General features: G+C 39.2%; 1 protein-coding gene across 1 annotated transcript; it reads right to left on the bottom strand.

Annotated features, from left to right (window-relative positions):
* Positions 1-773: 773 nt before the first annotated feature.
* Positions 774-20,173, bottom strand: CYP24A1 (cytochrome P450 family 24 subfamily A member 1). The gene is made up of 12 exons (XM_026697472.2): positions 18,584-20,173; positions 17,700-17,890; positions 16,705-16,798; positions 15,561-15,657; positions 14,824-14,915; positions 13,799-13,910; positions 12,758-12,903; positions 8,409-8,575; positions 7,513-7,591; positions 5,204-5,395; positions 3,165-3,276; positions 774-2,581 (listed from the first exon to the last, which is right to left on the bottom strand). Exons 1-11 carry the CDS (start codon positions 18,845-18,847, stop codon positions 3,166-3,168), a joined length of 1,545 nt encoding a protein of 514 aa, XP_026553257.2. The 5' UTR covers positions 18,848-20,173; the 3' UTR covers positions 774-2,581; position 3,165.
* Positions 20,174-21,648: the final 1,475 nt, after the last annotated feature.

Genomic DNA, 21,648 nt, shown 5'->3' with positions numbered 1-21,648 from the left:
AGCTCCTACTAAATTATCTTTGATAGAGTTGTGCTAACAAAGAATTTTAGGAATGGATGTGAAGTGCTTGACTTCTTCTTTCCCCCAACTTTTTCCCACTTCTATCCCTTACTCCAAATTTGGCTAATTTCTTTTTCAAGCATACAAGAGTATTTTTTGGATTATTTATAAAATTTAGTGGCCACTCATAGGGTAAATCTGGGTGGTTTCCAGTCATAAAAAATATACCTACTTTAATACATAAAAAATTAAAACCAGACACATCGGGAGGGTGGGAGCAGAGTGGAGAAAAGGTAGGATCTGTTGTTAATCAATCACTTCTGTTGAGCTGTTCCCCCACTGGGACTCCAACTCAAACGGCAGAGGCATGTCTTTAGGGCCTTACGAAAGGATAGGAGGGTTAGGGCCTACCTCACATCGAGGGGTAAGATGTTCCAGAGATATATAATATACAGTAGAATGATGCATTAGTTTGGGGTTATATGAATTGGGGAAACAGTTTTAATTTTGGGTGGGGAGTTGTATTTGTGCTATGTGGGCTGATTGATTCCTGCAATGAGATTTGGATTTTGAAAGATGTCTGGGCTCCAGTTTAGATTTAGAGGAAATTATTTTTAAAGAAATCTCAACATCATAATTTTGTACAAACCTTGCATTCGGGGCAAAGCCATTTTGAATTGTATCACAACTACAAGCAATTTATAAAGTGTGCTAATCTTGAAAAAAGGTGCTTGACATGGATTACGTTCAATGCAAATAAAAAAAAAACCATATGCACAAATTCTTTTTATTATAAAATTCTCAGAACAGTGGGTTTAATATCAATGATCAATGGATGTTAAAATCTTGTTTTTAAAAAAACAAAAGAAAAAATAAGCAATGAACAACTCTTCAAAATATAGAGACATCTTAAAAAAAACACATTTACTTTTTTATAAACAAATACACGTAAAAACAAAATAAGAAGGAAACTATCAAAAGGAATACAAGAAAATACCTAGGTACTGTAATCCTTATATTCTATGGAATGCTGTAAGGCTGATGTTACATTCTGCATAAATTGTGATATATCAGTGTGAATTTGGAAACTGAAGTGGAACCTTGCTGGACTAGACTGATTGTCTAAACAGGGTAGCATCCTATTTCCAACAGTGGCAGCTCACAGACCTGAAAGTCGAGTGCATAATGAATCACATCTTGTTGCTCTAAGTTCAGAGATGAAAAACCTGTGTGCAACTCTTACAACATTGTACCAAAGAATTTGTTTGCTCTTGTTTTAGAGGCAGTTAAAGATTATGATCATCACACCTGACAAATCCAAGACATACTGTTGATTGTGGCAAAATAAAAAAAATAGCACCCCATCTCCCTCTGCTACCATCCACACGTGAAAGCTGATAAACAGCTTAAAAGGTGGAGGGCAGGTTATTTTGAGTGTCTATATTGGAGAGGAGGGAATAGCTAGACCTGCCATTGTTCCCATGATACCTGCCATTTAAGGCATCTGTATACCTAATGATGGCCTCGAGGCTTCAGTTAGCAAAAGGAAAAAGTTACTGGACCTTGTTGGACTGCTACAAATAATTTAGGAACTGGATTTGATCTGGTGGAAAATAAATTGTACTAGTCTGCTTGTACAATCTTATTAACCTCATAGATGGAGTCATCAAGTGCACAGTTCACTGTGACCAAGCATAAGTTATTTGTTCTGGTCTCCAAAGTATGCATCACCTTGAAGGGCTCATAACAATTTGGGTGGTCTGCATTCTGTAATGTGACTCATTGTTCTGTCTGCCTGAAAGCCTCTGTGTGAGTGCGTGCGTGTTTGTATGTTCTCTGTATATAGTTGCTGAGTTTGCTCAAGGGGCCAGTAGTTACAACAATGCAACATCAGAGAGAATCAGACATACTTCAAATACAGCCCTTCAGCCTTTCTACAAATCCTACATTCACATTCCAGATTTTTTTTCCACTGTAGACTAACACAGCTTTCCTCCTCTGAGGGTAGTACTTCTATTATCACCATTCTTTCTCTTTATGGACATCTAACATATACTTTCCATCCCTTTGCAATAATGTTCACCCTCTTGCAGACAAAGGTCCTCATTTAAAATTCCACCAGGATTTGGGGACAGGCAAGATAAAATTTGTCCTCTGGTGTTTCCATCCTGAGATCAAGAGTGAACTCAGAGACTCAATCATCCCATCACTTTGCGATTATTGTTTTCCTACAAACATTAACAGCAGGGGTCGAGAACTGTACATTTCACAGCAGCAGATGAAGAAGAATGGACTTTTCTTTCATCCCAAGATTAGGTGAAAAGAACCTCCAAGTTTGTAAGTCTGCCATTCTTCCATTTGGAACCTTTGGTATAACTTTTACAATAATGTGAAGTGACTACTTAGGTGTGCTCAATATAGCTTGACTGATTTGCCTTCAAGCTATCTTTGGATTCCTGCTGTTCTGTCCTTGCTGCTAACACGCATTGCTCAAAATATAACTAGACTTTAGCAGGATCTGGGAATCCAAAATTCAAGAATGCTGTCTTAACAAAAGTGTCAGCTGTTCCTCCAGTAGAATCTATGGGAAAACAAAGAGACAACTTAATAAATTGTTCAGTTCGGGAAGAAAAAGGAAACAGTTATCCTACTATAGTATTTATGAGTATACTATATTTCATAAGTATATTACCAATATACTTATGAAAGGCCTTAGTAGCCAAATTTAAAAAGTAACTGATAAAAATAGAACTTTAAAATGTCTTATTTATTTCATTCGTAGCACACGTGCATTTGCACTAGGAACCTTCAGTCCATATATCACCTTTAAGTAATTTTAATCTTTTAATTATTCAATTAGTGCACTTGGAGATGGATTCTGTACTTGACAAAATGGAGGTCAATCATGACCCAAATTTTTGTCTGTGTTTGCATATGCTTTCAAAACGTAGGATATTAACAAATTGCATTGTTTTCCTTCTTTTCTTTCACCATCCCTCTGCAATCATGAGGGCTAAAAATTTTCCTTTTCAAAAGCATGCAAATAGAATTACTCTTAACAACTGACAATCATCCTCATTTCATCTCTGAAGAATCTTTGTTTTTGACCTTTAAAGGTCACCTTAAACATATAATTAACTCCATAATGGGACACTAATTTTTACCTTAGCGTTGTTTGAATGCAATTGGAAGTTCTCGGTTGGGGATGAGTATTCCTAAGTGAAGAGCTTCTACCGGCTTGTCATCAGTAGCTATAATCTGATACTTCCGTATAAGCTGTAATACAAGGGGGGAAATGAAGTTCATTAGAGCCTCCCCAACCTGTAATCAAGATTTATTCTGAACTGGGGAACCTATCAGTCAAAGTTTAACCCCACAGGCAGTAATAGCAGGAAAATATGATACAGCAAAGTTCATAAGGCTTTGAAAAGTTCATCCATTTCAGTAAGAGAAATAAGCAATATTTTTTTTTAGGAAGGAAGGATTGTAGCAATGCTTTCATTTGGTCGCTTCACCTTTGGAAGGCAAACACAGAATCACAGAACCCTAAAATTGGAAGGAATCTTCTGGTTCAATCCTTTATTGAGTGCAGGATCACTATAGCACCTCTGATAGACAACATTCAGCCTCTGTTTGAAGATTTCTTGCAAAGAGCAACCTCCTCCTGGATTTAATGAAAATTGGAAATTCATCTTGTCAAAAAGACAATTTGCCCTCCAGTACAAAGGCAAAAGTTGCTCCAATCAGGGGTGGGATTCTACCGGTTTGGACCAGTTCTATAGAACCGGTTGTTATGATTCAGCACAGTTCAGAGAACCGGCAAATCACCCCACTGGCCTGAGAGCAGAACTGAACCTTCCTTAGGACTGAAGTTTCTATTTTTCAGTGCAGACTCAGGCAGCAGATTGCAGAAAGGTAGATCTGCGAGTGACTCTGTGATTCTGCAAGCAACTCAATCTGCCTGCCTGCTTTGCCTCATTTTGGGTAAAAGTTGCTCTTTTTTTAAATAAAAAATTCTATATTTACATAAATATTTACAATATTTACATACAAGCCATGCCCAGCCAGTCACATGACCACCAAGCCATGCCCAGTCAGCAAGCCATGACCACCAAGCCACACCCACAAATTAGGGCACACCCACAGAACCGGTTGTTAAGAAATTTGAATCACACCCCTGGCTCCAATGTAACTTTTCAGTTCTTCCAGTACGGCTTGGCTAGAAAAACCTTAAACAGATTGTTTCTCAAGAAATTTTGGCCCTCACACTTCATGTAAGAACTGTTCTATAACTGTTCTATAAGCTGTTCTATAACTTTTCTTTAAAAAATCAGTGTTGATATATTAAAGATTGTAATAAACTTCCACTAATACTTTAATACATTAGCTTAATGAAACAAAAAGCTTGCATTCTCTGCTCTTCCATGCTCCAGGGAAATGACAAGGAGGGAAACTGAGCATTTCTTCACCAACTGGAAATTGAAAACAGATAAGTTTTCTACCTTTAAATCCTAAACTGTGAAAACTAGCCAGTTTTGTAATCTGTGCTTGGAAAGTGGCTTGTTTCTTCTAATCCTCATTAAGATTCATCACACATATTGGATTCAATGGATGCAGTGAACTGTGATGAATGCAAAGCCAAAGCAGGAACATACATACATCTTTTCTTGTGGCCATGCTTGAAGAAGAACATTAAGGTCAAGCCCTTGCTATGGTACATGCAAAGCAGTTATATTCCCTGCTTTGGGGGAAAAAAAAGGCCTTAGGCTCTCAGATCTCTCTCTCTCTCCAGCAAAATACCATCAGAGATTAACAAAATTGCAGTTAATTGCAAGATTATATGTAGGTATAAATCACTTATATGGATGTCAGCTCTTCCAGGTAAACCAGATAAGAAACACAACTAGAAGAGTTAATTCCACATTTCTGTAAGTCTAACATCTCTTGCAAGTCTGGAAGTACAAACTTCCCACCATCACTTTTAACTGTCTGATCAATTTTGGCAGGTCTTTCTTAAGTTTTTTTTTTCCTCTCTGACCATTAAGTGACTATGGGTTCTTCTCTCTCTTGTCTGACCATTATCTAGGTGGCATCTCTTTTCCTCTTTCTCCAAGATCATCCATACATTTCTGCTGCCATAGAATGGTTTCTCTTTTGTACAGACTAATGGAGAGATTTGTATTTAAAATAACTGAACACTTACCCAACAGAGAGCTAGCTGAAGTTGCAGCTCTGCCAGTCGGCGCCCAACACACATTCTTTTTCCAATGCCAAATGGAGCATGAGAAAATGGATGGATAGTTTTTTGCAACCAACGTTCTGGCTGAAATTCACTCCAGTTACTGAAATATTCTTCATTGCATCCCAGAGCGTAAGTGTTAAGCATCAAGACAGTCTGTAAATACAAACACAAATACACAAAGTGTGTTTACAAAGCAATGAGAAAAACGTCAAATGAGTGGAACATGGAACATGGACATATTTTGCTTTGGGGGAGGGCGGAAAGACTCAAAGTTGCCTATATCAAAACACTGATGCTGAACCTAAAGTAGAAACATATCACAATCCAATGAAAATATCATAATCAACAACAAGAGATAAAATTATGACAAGAATTTTCAAAACTTCTTGCAATGAAGATATATTTCCAGTGAATTAAAAAAAGGCAGGATTATAGTTCTTTGGAGAAATGGCATTCTTAGGGAAAAAAATACAGGGTTGTTTCCTCTTTTTGAAGACAAGTTAAATCTTATTAGGAGCCATTTTCAGGATCAGGATCAGACTTCAAGCATGTTAAGTAATGCTACAGAAACAAAAACTTTCCTCACCTCTAAGAGATTAGGATTAGGCCTTATAATTTAAAATAATTTTTTTAGGAAGAGCAGTGATGTGAAAATATGTTTTATTATTTAACTGGGCAGTTCACTGAATAATCAACAAATGATTTTCTTCTCAATAACTTTACTACTTTGGGGTTCAGGGAAGAACGACATTGGTTAAATGTCTGCTTATATATACTGATCATGTTCACACATGGCAATCTGCTTACTGAATTAACTCATTAATTCACTCAATACATTGCACTCAATACATTGAATCTAATCAAACAAACTTAGCTTGCATAAGGCAAAATCAATAGAACAGGAATGTCAAACTTGATTTCATTGAGGGCCGCATCAGGGTTGTGTTTGACCTTGGAGGGCTGGAGTGGGTGTGGCCAGGGTGGGTGTTGCCAGCTCAATGCCACTCCTGTCGAGGGCACTTGTGGTGGCCCAAGTGCTCTGCCAGAGAAAACAGGCTCTTTAGCTCCATTTTCGGCTGCCACCAGGGCCTCCTGCAACCCCCTGCCAGTAAAAACAGAGCTCAGGAACCCATTTTCACTGGCAAAAGCACCACAAACCAGTCCTTCATTGTTTCCAGGGTAGCCCTGCAGGCCAAATCTAAGTACCCTGTGGGCTGGATCTGGCCCCCAGGCCTTGAGTTTGAAACCCCTGAGGTAGAATGTTGTTGATAAGCTCTTGAATAAGCTGGTTAAGGATGTTGTGTTAAGCAACATGGGTATGAAGGCAGCAGTCATTATTCAATTTCCCAAATAACTCCTACAATAATACAATGAATGCTGGATCAACAGAATTTAAAATAAATAAAATATACTGAAGGATATCTCACAGTTTGCTCAGTGGCTCAGTGCTCTTTGAATCTGAGGCCACAACTGTGTGATGGAGCTCATTTTTGGGATTGATGAGCAATGTTTTTGTAATTTTCTTTTTATTGTTCTATTTGATCTTTTCTATTTTTAAAAAAATGTAATTTATTATTTTTCATATTGTTAGCCACCCAGAGTTATGTACTTGAGATAGGGTGGCCTAATAAATCTAATAAATAAACACATGCCAGAGAAAATTACTGTTATCTGTTCAGGATATTATATTTTTTTATATAGCAAAAGACCACAGACAATATTTTGTGGGTATAAGCGAAGAATCAAATGAATAAAACTGGGTGTCATACGTATGGATAGAATAAAGATAATTTTTTCTGCATTTTGGGGAGTGATAAGGAAGGGGTTTTTTTCTACTTTTGCTTAATCTATGTTAAATGCAGTGTAGATCTTTACATTACAGCTTGCATGTGTATTCCTAACTCATAATGGAAAGAAATCATGTGAGAAACTGCTACCAGGAGATGTAAAAATGATGTTTGAGGGTATTTAAGGCCTACAGCTTTGAATCACTATCTGTATATCTAAGAAGTGTTTAAGATTTAAAAGCAATTGCAACACTGTGCTTGGCATTTATTAAGACATAAAGAAGAACATTTATTTATGAGATCTGGCCATGCTAAATACCATGCAGGACCTCTCCCAAACATTGACATGCCAGTAAGTGTGATAAGATATAAGGCCAATCACATTTTATAAAAGTGCTATTGTTGGTTGAAAAACAGGTTATGCATTCAACCATTAAATCAAAATAAATTGAGCACTTACAATACATGGTGGAAGTCACTTACCCCTTTTGGAAGAGCATAATCCCCAAGGACTGTTTCTTTATCAAGGGTTCTAGTGGTAAATGGCACAGAAGGTGTTAACCTACAGTAAAATGGGATAAATGCACTTTATTTGGGATGTCAAACAAATCTATCAAGGGAGACACACATTATCAGCTGGACTATAGCACTAGCACTAGTACTTAGACTTATATACCACTTCACAGTGCTTTACAGCCCTCTCTAAGCCCTCTATACAGAGTCAGCATATTTCCCCCAACAATCTGGGTCCTCATTTTACCAACCTTGGAAGGATAGAAGGTTGAGTCAACCTTGAGATTCAAACTGCCAAACTGCTGGCAGCCGGCAGTTACCAGAAGTAGCCTGCAGTACTGCATTCTAACCACTGCACCACCACTATACAAAACATCCATGTAACCAAAGTGACTTTCCAAATCTGTTGCTCAGAGCACCATGAATGTGTTAACATCCTTATCTTAGAAAGGTTTGGTGTGACCATTTCAAAATTCTTCACTCTTCACAGAAGTTTCAATTTCCAACAAAATTGTTATATTTTTTAGAGACTGGGTTGTGGCAACCCTAAGAAGGGTCCCTTTTAACCTTTTGTGTTGCCCATTATCCATCTGTGGGCTATGCTATCTCTTATCTGACCATTCCCTAGGTAGCATCTCTTTCCCTTGTCTCCCAAAGTCTTCTTCATACACCATTACATCATGCTCTTGTTTTCTCAAACAAAGAGAAAAATGTGGCCCAGGTGGAATTTCAGCCTGTTCTATTTATGTATTCATGTTACATCAGTCTTCTTTTGAGCTATCAATATTTACTTGAATTTTTTGCTCTACAGCTGTCAATTCAAGGGGAAATAATAATTTTATTCTTAGGTTTGTGAATCAGTTTACCTCATTGACTCTTTCAGGCATGCCTTCAAATAGGGCATTTTTTTCAGGTGTTCACAATTTGGGTCTTCTCCAGGTAATACCACATTCTGTATCTCCTCAAACAGCTTTGCCTGGACATCTGGCTTGCAGGAGATGTTGTACAGAGCCCAAAGTAAACTGTTGGCAGTCTAAAAACAAAGTCAACAGAAATCACTCTGGATTATTATAGTAACAGAGGAAACCTAAACACATAATACAAAACAAAAATGTTTTGTTCTATAGGCAACTTTGGTAGGTAAAAAGCCTGAACTTGCTCTTATCCTAGGAATGGTTCTGTAAAAAAATGTGAAGACACTTAAAAACATTAGGCTTCACAATTTAGAGAAATGTCTATGACCCTACAATTTGGAGATTTAGCAGTTGATGGAAACCAAGATGGATAATCTGAAGTTCTGAGGCCAAATGAGCTTCTAAAAGCCTCAATTATCCAATTATAAGTATAAACTTGTAATGAAACAGAAGGAAATATTATTAAATGTATAATGGAGGGTGCCCACATTAACTATTTAATTTTAATTAAGAAAGAAAATAAAATTGCATATTTTTTTGTCCCAGTCCCACACATTATTGCTTCTGACATGGTTCTGGCAAAGTACTCACTGCAATTTTATATCCTCAAATATACCCTTATATCCTTTGTGTATGTGGACATAAGCTGTTTCAAATCCTACCCTCAAAACGACACTATAGAGCACTGTACACCCGAACAACTAGACACAAGGACAGTTTTTTCCTGAATGCCATCACTCTGCTCAACAAATAATTCCCTCAACAGTGTCCAACTATTTACAAAGTCTTCACTACTATTACTATTAATCTTCTCATCACTCCTTATCACCCCTCCCCTCCCACTTGTGACTGTATGACTGTAACTTTGTTGCTTGTATCCTTATGATATTTTTATTGACTGTTTCCTGGTATGATTTGATTGTTTATTGTAACCTATGACTATCATTAAATGTTGTACCTTATGACTCTTTACTCTTGATGAATGTATCTTTTCTTTTATGTACACTGAGAGCATTTGCACCAAGACAAATTCCTTGTGTGTCCAATCACACTTGGCCAGTAAAGAATTCTATTCTATTCTATTCTATTCTATTCTATTCTATTCTATTCTATTCTATTCTATTCTATTCTATTCTATTCTATGCCCTACTCATCTAGTCTCAAATGTGGATGAGTAAAATCTGGTCTCCCTAGTACAAGTTCAGAGCATCTGTAATAAGAAGTTAGCCTCCATGCAAGAAGACAAAAAGTGAAACACAGGTAAAAATATATGTACAGTTGCCCCATATCCAATGAACTAGATAAGCTGCTTCCCTGTCAGCTCTCTGACGTAGGCCTATATATTACAATGATTCCAATACAAGTCCTCGACTTACAACAGTTCATTTAATGACCGTTCAAAGTTACAACAGCATTGAAAAAAATGGCGTATGATAGTTTTTTACACTTATGATCTTTGGTCACATAACTGAAATTTGGCACGTGACCCACATTTATGACGGTTGCAGTGTCCCGGGATCATATGATCCCCTTTTGAGACTTTCTGACCAGCAAAATTAATAGGGAAGTCAGGTTCCCTTAACAACCATGTTCCTAATTTAACAATTGCAGTTGTTCATTTAACAAATGTTGCAAGAAAGGTCATAAAATGGGACGAAACTCACTTAACCAATTCCTCACTTAGCAACATACATTTGGGCTCAATTGTGATTGTAAGTTGAAGACTGCCTATAATGCCATGGGTATCCCTTGACTTACAACTTGTTGCTTAACAACAGTTCAAAGTTACAACAGGCCAACAAAAGCTACTTAAGACTTGATTTAGAAGTTACAATGCTTGCACACAATGTGCACGCATACACACGGTCACTCGATTGCGTTTTGGGTGCTTGACTACTGACTCACCTTTATGGCTGTTTGCAGGATCTCACATTCATATGACTGTGATTTTTGATGTTTTGTAAAACATATTTGCCTAACAACCACAGCATTTCCTTAATGACTGCTTCAAAAATTGTCAAAAAATGATGCCTTGATTTACAAGTGTAACAGCTTACAACCATAATTCCGGCCTCAGTTCAAGGTCTACCTGTACTTGTGTGTTGTAAGGTGTATTACAGAGTTTTGAACTTTACTGCCCCTTTCTGAAGGACAACAAGGTCACAGTAGGACCATTCAAAGTTTTTTCTGCTTTCAACTTTTATATAAGCAACCGTCTCTTTTTTCTCATCCATTTTCAACACTAGAATTAAATTCCTCTACTTCTAATTTTCCTACCTGTTGTGCAGGTAGAACTTTCATAAGATTTCTCTAGAATTCAACAGAAATCCCCCTCCCCCAATAGGAAACAAGAAAGTGAAAAAAGCTCTGATTCAGTTCTTCAGACTTGGGTGGATGACTTGGTCCCATCAACTCTATCAGAATTTGGCAACCTTTGGGAAGGTCAAAGACTCCCTTCCACAGCTCTTAAATGTCATGCTAAAAATACTCTTCCAAAATTTAATAATAAATGAAGGTTCGAATGGATTAAATTTGATTTAATCAAAATAAAGTTAAATGCTTTCTTTCCGCCGCTTTGAAAATTAGAACTTGGCAACAATATTTTGAATGGCTTGAGGCACCAGTTCACACTCTTCATGTTACTTCTCACGTATACAAGCAGAATATCTGCATAAGTCTACATTCATGTAGTTGTGTAATTTCTAATTAATTATACTTGCAACTGACTATATCTGGTAGGATTCTACTATGTTTTACATCCTGTTCAAGGATTCAACAAATCCAGAGCTTTCCTATCCCAGAAGATTCTGCTGCAGATGGATGTTTGTTTGCAATACAGCCCAGCAGATATATCAGGCCCAACCCAAGAATGACATAGAAATTTGACCTAGCTAAAGTTCAGTTCTTTATTTGCTCATTAATATGTAGACAGAATCTTGCCAGACTAAATCTATACCCTAATGGATATACCCTGGGAGATTCTAGGGAGTGGCATCTTAAATATCTGTCTCCTATGCAGTTATGGGTTGTGTTGTCTCTTGTGTCACTCCCTTCATTTGAATGTGGTTTCTCCTTCCTAGGAAACTGCTGCTTCACCATTAAGCAGCACCATTCTACCACCTCTCCCTTCAAAGGTGCACATTCCACCACATTTGGGAATGAAAAGGATAAACTCCAGGGCTGTACAGAATTTCAGATTCTGTCTAGAGACAGAAAAAAGAGCATGTGGAGCTCAAACGCAATATCTCAAAGCAGCAACCTCTTTTCCTAGATGGCTACCATCTACCCCTACTGCACAAACTTGGGAAAGGATGCAGCTGTTTTAAAGGTGTTTAAAGCAAGGTGCTGTATTTTCAGTAATGTAAACATATTATTATGTATTATTCAGAGACTGAATCTGAAATGCAGCACATCCATAATATATACTGAATGACACAGTGGTGTGTGGATAGATTGCTGCAGAAGTCAGCTATCTCACAATTATTTAGTGCTAGATGCCAACTGCCAAGCAAGCATTTATGTCCTTGTGTTTTTCCCATCCATGTCTGTCTGAAAAGAAATAATCTCCTTAACTCCAAATGACTTCGTGAAATTGTCCAAATAGTCATCTAGTTTATCAGATGACTATCAGTTTAGGTGACTTGGTGTTGAGAAACTGCCAGACAGGCAAGAAGACAACATCAAGAGAGGAATTAGCCTTGAGTTATTGCTCAATTGCAAGAGATCTAGGGCTGACGCTACCCCCCACAAATTCCATGAGACCTTATCTGTTTGTCCCCAAGAGAAGACAAGTATTCTAGAGAGATCCCTATAGTATAGGCAGAATACAATAAAGTAGTTAGCTTGAACCCTATACATGTAACCCTACACAGTATCAATTGCAGCTTATAATTCCCATGGAATTGTACCAAAGAATGGATAGTTAAGTTCAAGATAGTTCACCAGGCTCCTTCAACCTGGGGTTATCCATAGGTTTTCCACAATAATTCCCATCATGATCAAAATTTGTGTGTGATCTGAGTTATACGAGATACTTCTGGAATGCACCATTGTGGTGAATGGCCTGAAATCATCATCCTAGAAAAAAAAGGAAAACTACAACATCTTACAGCATCTTACAGCAAAATGGAATGTACAAACCAATGTTATCACTGTGTTAAAATCCCTTATTTTATGCTAACTATAGAAATGCTACCTGAAAGAACAAGACTGAATGAGAAGGAAAAAGCCTTTGTGTGGCAGGTTATCAGAAATTTGAAATCACTCTTCATTTACAAATGAAAAATAAAAACAGTATTTACCGTTTCAACCCCAGCAATCTGAAGCTCTGCAATAGCAGCATATAGTTCTTTCTTCGAAAGCTGGCTCCCAAAATAGATGTCACAGAGGAAGTCTTCAGAGGGATTTGCAGAGTGTTTTTTCAGCCTGCTGTCAATGGAGCATTTCACTGCAGAAGAAAAGAGAAAACGATAATAATATTATGGTGTGGAAACCTAAAAGGTCTACTTTTTTATATACACAAGACATTAAAACATTCAAAAACATCAGGAAACGTTTCAAATTAAATTATTTTTTTTCAGTCTATCATCTTCTGAATATATTTGGACTGCATCTCCCAGGACTGCTGGCCAGCCTGTCTGAAAACAGGGAATTCTAGGAGAATCAGTTCCAATATGACTGGTGAGCCACAGATTTTAAGAGGTTGGTCTACAAAAAGGGAAGTTCCTTCCTCTTTCATTAAAGGATGAAGATTGTTAGTATGCAAAAATAAGATTCAGATCCCTATTTTATTTTAATAATCCTTGGTTATTTCTCTGAGACTCATTAAAGCATAATGTTCAAATCTGTATGGGAGAAAACTAAAAGGTTGCCTTAGTGAGCAGTCTATTCTAGTATTTTTACTCATTCCATGGTGAACTTAAATTGTATAATCAAGTATTCATATAAACTGTAACTAATAGCCAAAAAAAGTTAAGTACCCATTTCACAATATAGGCAAGTCTCTTTGCTTAAGGAGAGCTAAGTTTAAATGTTTGTTCAGCCATAGAATTTAATGATTTGATAAAAGCTGGTGTTCTCACTTTATCCAATCCAATCTTTTTCAAACTTGGAAACTTTAAGTTATGTGGACTTCAAATCCCAGAATTCTGACTGGGGAATTGAAGTCCTTGCATCTTAAGGCTGCAAGTGTTAAAAAAACACTGATCTAACCTATTCCACAGAGTTGTTCAAATGAATTCCAGATAGTCAGACTGGTTTGTTGATGCAAGATGCAAAATCCACTGCCCAACCTAAGATGCAAATGCATATTTCACAAAATATTTTCAGTGTTCTTCAGTTACCTGTCTTAAATATATTATCCCATGCATTTGTATGAGCTTGCCAAACTTTAGTATTTAGACTTCTATGGAGTTCAACTGGTGTCACCATCATCTTCCCAAAAGTACTCATCATCTGTAGTAAATAAAGAAAAGGACAAACACCATTATTAAACTACTAGGAAAAGTTCAGAAGAACATATATTTTACTGTTAGAGAAAGGATTGACTTAGATTCAATAAACTGAGCTAACCTTAAACTAGAATACCAAGTAGAAGCTGTTCCATGTGGACCAGGGATCATAGTAATCCTTACATATTTCAGTGTACTGCACAAAATCCTAACCTGAATCCTGAATTATCTCAGTCTCTCAGAATTCTCTCAGATTTATGCAACAAATGGGGTTTGCACAACATATTAAGCCTTGTCCCCCAAATTAATGAGATTAAAATGCACCAAGCTTTGATTGTTACACTAGGAACTTTCTTTTATCTGATTAAGGGTTTTGTATGAACATAGTCTGAGTCCACCATTTGGAGGGCAACTATCTGAAGTATTTCTGGAGGGCTACCAATTGGAAATTGAATGCCTGCTTTGCAAGGACCCAGGGATAGTCTCCGGAATCTTCATAAAAAGTGGTGGGAAAAGAATCCTTGACATCTGTAGAGCAACTAACAATCAACCGGTGACCCAGCCTACTATAAGGTATTATTCTATATTCTGGAATTATTCCTTGCAGCTTATTTTCTTATTGAGCATCAAGGGCTTTTTCTATTTATTTAGGTCAAGGACTTCAATCAATGGAAACTATTGAGATGCTCCAGTTGGGACTTCTCAGTAGTTTCCATTGATTGAGATCCTTGACCTAAATAAATAAGGTTTATAGATGACACACCCCAGAATAATTGAATAACTGCATGGAAGGCTGGGATGTGCAATAGCAGAGTAGATGGATCCTTGGACTGCAATTCCTATAGGAGCAGATACTTCTGACTTGCTAATATCTTACAGAAAATCAGTTAGCTATCATGCATGTGGCATGTTCATACCGTTTTAACAGCCTTGATAAAGTTCAAACTTTCCTCCTCTACGTCTTGCTGCAAAAGTCCAAACCTTTTCCCATACAGCACCAGGCAAATACCTAGCATAAAAAAAAGAATTGATGGCAAAAGCATTTTCCAGAATCTTGACTATGTTTTTTTTTGACATATCTCTCTGAGAACTTTTAATGATACCCAATCACCCCCTTTTGATGCAATTAATATACAATGTCCAGTAATACTACTAATGAGACCCCCCAAGGACAATGCATTTAGTAATAAGCAACTGGCCAGAGTTCCTCTCTACATGGAGAAAGTTTATTTATTTATAAAAAAATTTATCCCATCTCTATTATTTTATAAGTAAATCAAGGTAGGTAACATTCCTAAAAGTCCTTCTTCACTTATTTTCCCAACAATAATAATCCTATGAGATGGGTTGGACTAAAACAGAATGATTGGTCCAAAGCCACCCAACTAGCTTTCATGCCTATGGTAGGGCTTAAACTCATGGTCTCCTAGTATTTAGGCCAGCAATTTAACCACTACACCAAACTTGTTCTTTAGCTGATCTTTACATGGTGCCTTTCAGTTCTATTAGGAGGGAACATCCCAGAATTGTTAGCCAACATGGCCATCCTGGTTAAGGCATTCTGAGAACTCCAGATTGGGGAAAGTAACCTACATATATACATTTTAGTATAGAGAAAAAGCAGCACTGAACCCAGAATGAATGAAAAGCTTACTTTCAAATGACCATTTATTCAGGGCAGAATATAAATCTTCTATTTCTCCATTCTGGTTACAGAGTGTGTCCATCTGCTGCATAAAATCAGCTAGGACCTGTGAAAGAGATTGAAAAGACCTCTTAAGTGTTCTTCATCAGAAAAATGAAAAGTCATTAGGAAGTGGATCAAATTTCAAATCTATGATGTGCCAATTCTACACTTGGAATATCATGTAAGCTTTGATCGGTGCATTATAAAACAGATGCTGTGGAAAAGATACAGAAAAGGGGTGATCAAAATTATCATAGGGATGGAAAAGCACTTTTCATTTGGTAACTTTAACTAAGTCAGATGTGAAAAATATATAATTTTCCGTGTTTCTCATATAATAAGGCTGGGTCTTATTTTTTTTTGAGCCCCGAAAAAATGGCTCGGCCGTCTTTTCGGGGGTGACTTAATTCCCCCGCCCCCCTTGCATCTTCGGGCAGGTGGTGACAGCTTGGATGTTGACCTCGGTGTTGGTGGGGCACTTCGTATCGGGGTCAACGCAGGCAACACCATATCCAGGTATGCAACAAAAGTACTTTCTAACGGCAAGTCCCCACACCATTCCTCCCCATTTTGCATGTTTTAATATAGGCCTCAATTTGGGGGGAGGGGCTTAATTTCATTTCATACCTATAAAACATGCTGGGACTTCCTATTGGGGGAGGCCGTATTGTTGGAGAAACAGGGTAGTACCTGATGGATACTAGTGAAATAGTAAAGTGAAATAGAAATTAAGCAATATGCTTTTAAGCCATTTGCAATTGAAGGCTAAGATATGAATACCTGCTCTTCACTTTAATACTTCCTCTTCCCGCATATAGAAATTTGGCATGCTAAAAAGGAAATTGTAGCCTTCACTTTTCTCTGATTGATACATTTGTACATGCCAGGAAAATCAGTGAGATGCATTCAAAATTGTTGTTTCAACTAGATTTCCAACTGGTATAAGTTAAGAAAGATTTCACGTGATTTCTGGAGAGACACTTTTCTAATTTCCTCCCTCCCTCTTTTAAAGCAATCCACATAATAACAAGAGTGTCACAAATTTGAAATTACACCTGTGCCTGGATCAAACTTTTAGAGATAATTTTGAACACCTATACTTATGCAGTACCTCATTGATTTTAGTGTCCAACTTTACAATTTCCATGGGTTTCATTAATTTCTTCTGAAATGCACTTCTTACTCTCTGCCAGTCCTTCCCTTCTCTGTGAAAAACAAATATCCAAGTGATTAAAAGAAATTTAATATTTCCTGGTTAAAATAAAAGGTGTATGAGGAAATGTTAAAACAATATTAAACCTGGGTAGTTTCCGTAAGTGAATGCTAATATATTTTAAGGAAGATAACAAGCAGACTAATCAAGTTTGATAGTATGGAAAAAGGACTTTGCATCCCAATATGTTACTTCCTTTAAATAAAATAAAGACAAAATTTCCCCTTAGTGAAGCTTGAGCATACATGGAAATATACCTTATGCATGTGGGTTTATGCTGGGTTTTTTCTGAAATGCTTTTGACTTAATTTCTCCTAAAACTTTGAGAGTCCTGTTCAGCTTTTGGGAAGATGTACTAGATGCTTCTGTTGTCACTGATCTTTGGAGGAAATCACTGAAAGTGGTCAGTGACTTTTACTGAGATAGTAAATCACCATTATACAGCATTCTTCACATTCTGCATTTCCCTTCTAGCTTGAACGTTATCTTATGTGCATTTGATCTAAAACTGCCTTTTTTTTTTCCTGCTGCAATTTTTCCATTCTAATGTTGCCAGGAGGGTTGGGTCCAAGTTAACCAGACAATGATACACTGGTTCGCCTTGATAACCTTGCTTGCTTTCAGGATAAAAATGTGGTCCCAAAAGACAAAGAACCTTAAAGAAAACCTTTAAAAAATAGGTTGAATGTGATTGCAAAGTATCCATCACCTATAAATGACACTTGGACTTTCTCCCATTTAATATTTATAAATAATGAAACTACTACCATATTTATGAAACAGCAATCTGAACTATTTGCTCTTAGCATCCTTTGCCTTTACACCTCAACCCAACATAAGCACAGAGCATTCTCAGCACAAAGCGGTGTGTGTCCTTCTAGGTCTTTACTCACAGGATAAGTAGCCCATAGCCCTCTTTACGGTAGTCTCGATAGGCTTTCCAGGGCTTAATCTCCAGGCGCTGTGGATACACACCCTCTTTCCTATAGAGAGACTCTAGCAGACAGGGTGCACCTATATGAACCGAGTCAAAACTCCCAAGTTTCATGCGGAAGATTTTGCCAAACCTCTGGTGGTACTCAGCCTTTAGGAGAAAGAAAAAGAAAGGAAGAGGGGAGGTTAAACCGGGCAGCTAAGGACTCCATCACCAAGGCTCACCCACAGAACTCCTTGCAAGAAGAGGCAAATAAACATACCGTACAATACACACAACTTTCAATTCACACATCGACTTATCTAGCATTCTATAAGACACAGACAAAAGATGGACCAGAATGAATCTATTCAAATGGTGGTGATGGTTGGTGGGGGGAGGCTTATATTAAGCATTTGATTAAGGACTTCGTAGTGTGGCGATATAAGAACATGTTATCTCAAAAAGTGCTTGCTTCTTCCTTAAGGAGTTTTTAAAGAAAGATGCAGGAACACATTTGAGGATGCGCCAGCAACTGATTCCCTGCATTGGTTGAAGACTTGATTAACCTGATCCAATCTGTAGGGAATGATGCTGTCTGGGAATTTGGCAATCGGTCAGTCCACCACAACCATAGGGGATGCTGAACTAGATGATCTTGCAAAAACTTTCCAAGCTCTTAAGAGACCTTTCTCAATCCTGCCACTAAAACCTTAAGGTCAGAGAGGGCTAGCAACTACTTTTGCCATTCAAAGAACTAGCTACCTGTTCTACCATACATGACCCTCAACAGTCAGCCAAATGCCAGCTTTGGGCAAAAGAATCTATTGGGAAGGGTTGGGTGGGGGAACACAGATTACTCACCAGCGTCTGGTGCTGTTTCTTGAGCCCCCCTTTCCAGAGGATGTCTAAGAGGCTGCCCATCAGAGGCCATTTGACAGGACCTGGCAAGGCAGAAAGTGAGTGGGGAGCGTGCATGGGGCAAGAAGGCACCTGAGCCTTGGGCTCCAAGGCACACACGGACGAAGTGGGCAGCTGTTGCTGCTGCTGCAAAGCAGGTGCGCTCCCAGGACCTCGCAGCTTTAGGAGAGAGCTGAGCAGGGCCGCTCGCCTCAAAGGGGAACTCATAATTCTGGTACTGGATGGCACGATGGGTGGGTGGGTGGGTGGTTCAAACGCCGGCAAACCTCCAGCTGCGGGAGGGCTATACCCTGAAAAGTCAAGCGCGGGAGGAAGGTGGAGAAGAGCTACGAAGGGAACCTAAAACGGCCGCGATCTAGCCCCGGGAAGGCTCGGGCAGTCGGGATTCGTGGCAACCTCGAGGAAGAGTCGGTGGTGTCGGATGGGGATCTCTTCTTCCTTCGGCGCAACGGCAGGGAAGGGCTGGAGCGCGGCGGGATGAGGATGCTGCGCTCTCTCCGCTCGGGTCCCATAGCGCGGCCGTTCAAGGCATATATAGCTTTAGGGGCCGGCTGCTGGGCTTGCCAATTGGAAGGTAGGGGAGGAGAGCAGAGCGCTGGGTGGGGCCGGGGGCGGGGAAGCCTCGGCGGGACTCAGAGCTCGCGGGCCGGATCGAGTCATCGCTCAGGGCGAAGGCGCCGGTCTCCCCTCCTCCCTGCTGTCCGACGGAAACTTTCCCCGCGAAGACCTCGAGGCTTGCGGCCATCTGGCTGCGTTCCTCCCGGAACCGGGCCATCCTGGCGAAGTCTCCTCTTCGCTCCCGGTTCTTGGCGAGCCCATTTCTTCCGGGGAACCCAGCGAGTCGGGCGCCTGCCATCGCGGTCGCTGCACTTCGCAGAGGCAGGTGGAAGCCGGCCACCGGCCGGAGCTGGGAGCAGAACCCGGGACGAAAGGGCGTGGCGTATCTTTTACTCTTTAATCTTGCGTAATGCGCTCCTTCGTTCCGGGAAAGCCTCAGAGTCCAACGCGATATCTAAACCAGCGAGAGGATGTCCACGCTGAGCGGACAGACACACGATCCATTGTGATCCCCTGCTCTTCTTCCCTTGTCCTGAGTCACAATAGAAATAGAGCTGGAAGGGACCTTGGAGGTCTTCTAGTCCAGCCCCCTGCTCAAACAAGAGAACCCATACCATTTCAGACAAGCGAGTGTCCAATTAAATACCCCCTTCTTCTCAGTTGCGGTTAGGGAAAATAAAGGCACGGTTTCATCTAGTTTTACGGACTGAGGCAACAGCAGACGTGCTGGTCTAACAGTTCCCATCATTCCCAGCCAACCGGTTTATGAATGCCGCCTGGCTGGGATGTATGATTTAGAAGATCTGGTGGAGGAAAACTAAGCTAGAATATTGCTCTGTAAACTTCTTGAGTTTGTTTGTAAAGCAGCGTGTATTCTTCAGGAACTGGGGATCTTTAGCATAATTCCGTAGTTATATCGTTTCCTGGGAGAACCGCATTCTTTAACAGGCTGTTGTTGCTATTGCAGCCACCTATGGAGAGATATTGTCCTATAAATGTTGTTGAGAAATATTTTGAGGATGGTGATTGGTTGACAAACAGCCAATGGCTTGTCTAAATTACAAGCTTTCCCCTCCCTTCTCACTCCACCCCTGAAATTTACCAATGACTGGGCAAACTGGTCAGGTCACACAAATACACCTCTTTGCTAAGGACGATGGCAAGGAGGAAGATAAAGTTTACACATCATGGCTCAGTGTCAAGATTAAGTAGGAGCATTTCCAGAATGCAACCCAAGATTGTTTAAACATAGGCTGGGAGGGAAAAAGGCCAAACTGGCATGACGGAAGGAGAACATCAGGAATGCCATCATGTTCTGACGTCAATATAAACTGCAAGAGAGAGAAAGATAATCTCTTATCTTGTCTGAAGAATATGGGCCATTTGGACCTGATGGCCTTTAGTACGGGGTAAATACAAGTCATTTAGACTTTAGGTGCATCTCTCTTTAAAATGTAAAGAAGGTGCAAGTGATAAAGTTCAGATAAAATGGGCTATAGAAAATTCAGAAAATTATTGGCAATTAATTAATTGCATCCTGGAACCAATATTTGCTTGATAGTGGAACAAGTGTTTAAAATTGGGGCTACCCACCAATTTCTTATAACTCTGCTTTTTAAAAATCCCTAATAAACTAGGAAATTATTGACTATGAAAATGAAGTGGACCACAAACTGATCCTACTGGATTGCAAGCTGCCTTACTTGACATGTGCTATCAGCTTGAAGGAACCCAGAGGTGATATTCAGCAGGTTCTGACCAGTTCTGGAGAACCGGTAGCGGAAATTTTGAATAGTTCAGAGAACCGGTAAATACCACCTCTGACTGGCCCCACCCCATCTATTCTCTTCCGAGTCCCAGCTGATTGGCTGGGTCTTCTTTTGTTGCCCTGCACAGGAGAACAGCGCTGGAAAGCAGGTTAATGGGATGGGGAGGGAATGGGATTTTGCAGTATCCTTTCCCTGCCATGCCCACCAAGCCATGCCCACAGAAGCAGTAGTAAATTTTTTGAATCCCACCACTGAAGGAACCCACCCAACTCCTTAATTAGTGCTCATTTTTCATAAGCTTTTTAAAGAAAGACTGATAGGAAAGGAGCATTTAAATGTCAGCCCAGTGGTACTGATATAGCAGGAAGGCAAAAGAAAGATGTGCTCTTTCTTAGCTTGGTGAGACCTTTAAATCGCTCTCTTCAATTTCACTCCTAAAAATGAGCATTTCCATCAGCCATTCTCTACCTGTCTTCTGTCTTAAATGAGCCGTTCTGACATATGCTCTATTTCTAGTAAGGATATAGAGGGGGAAAAAGGTGTTCATTAGATAGACTGGCTGGGATGTATGATTTTTTGTATAACATGCTGTTGTTAAGGTCAAAGGAGTGCTGAAATGTCAAATATGATTCTAAGACTACAGCCAAGTGCCAACAGCCAAGTATTATATCACTTGTGAGG

Source organism: Pseudonaja textilis, chromosome 3 (genome assembly GCF_049901715.1).
Source record: "Pseudonaja textilis isolate UNSWEBS1 chromosome 3, rPseTex1.2, whole genome shotgun sequence".
Lineage (NCBI taxonomy): Eukaryota > Metazoa > Chordata > Lepidosauria > Squamata > Elapidae > Pseudonaja > Pseudonaja textilis.
This window is presented reverse-complemented; position numbering and strand designations above follow the sequence as displayed.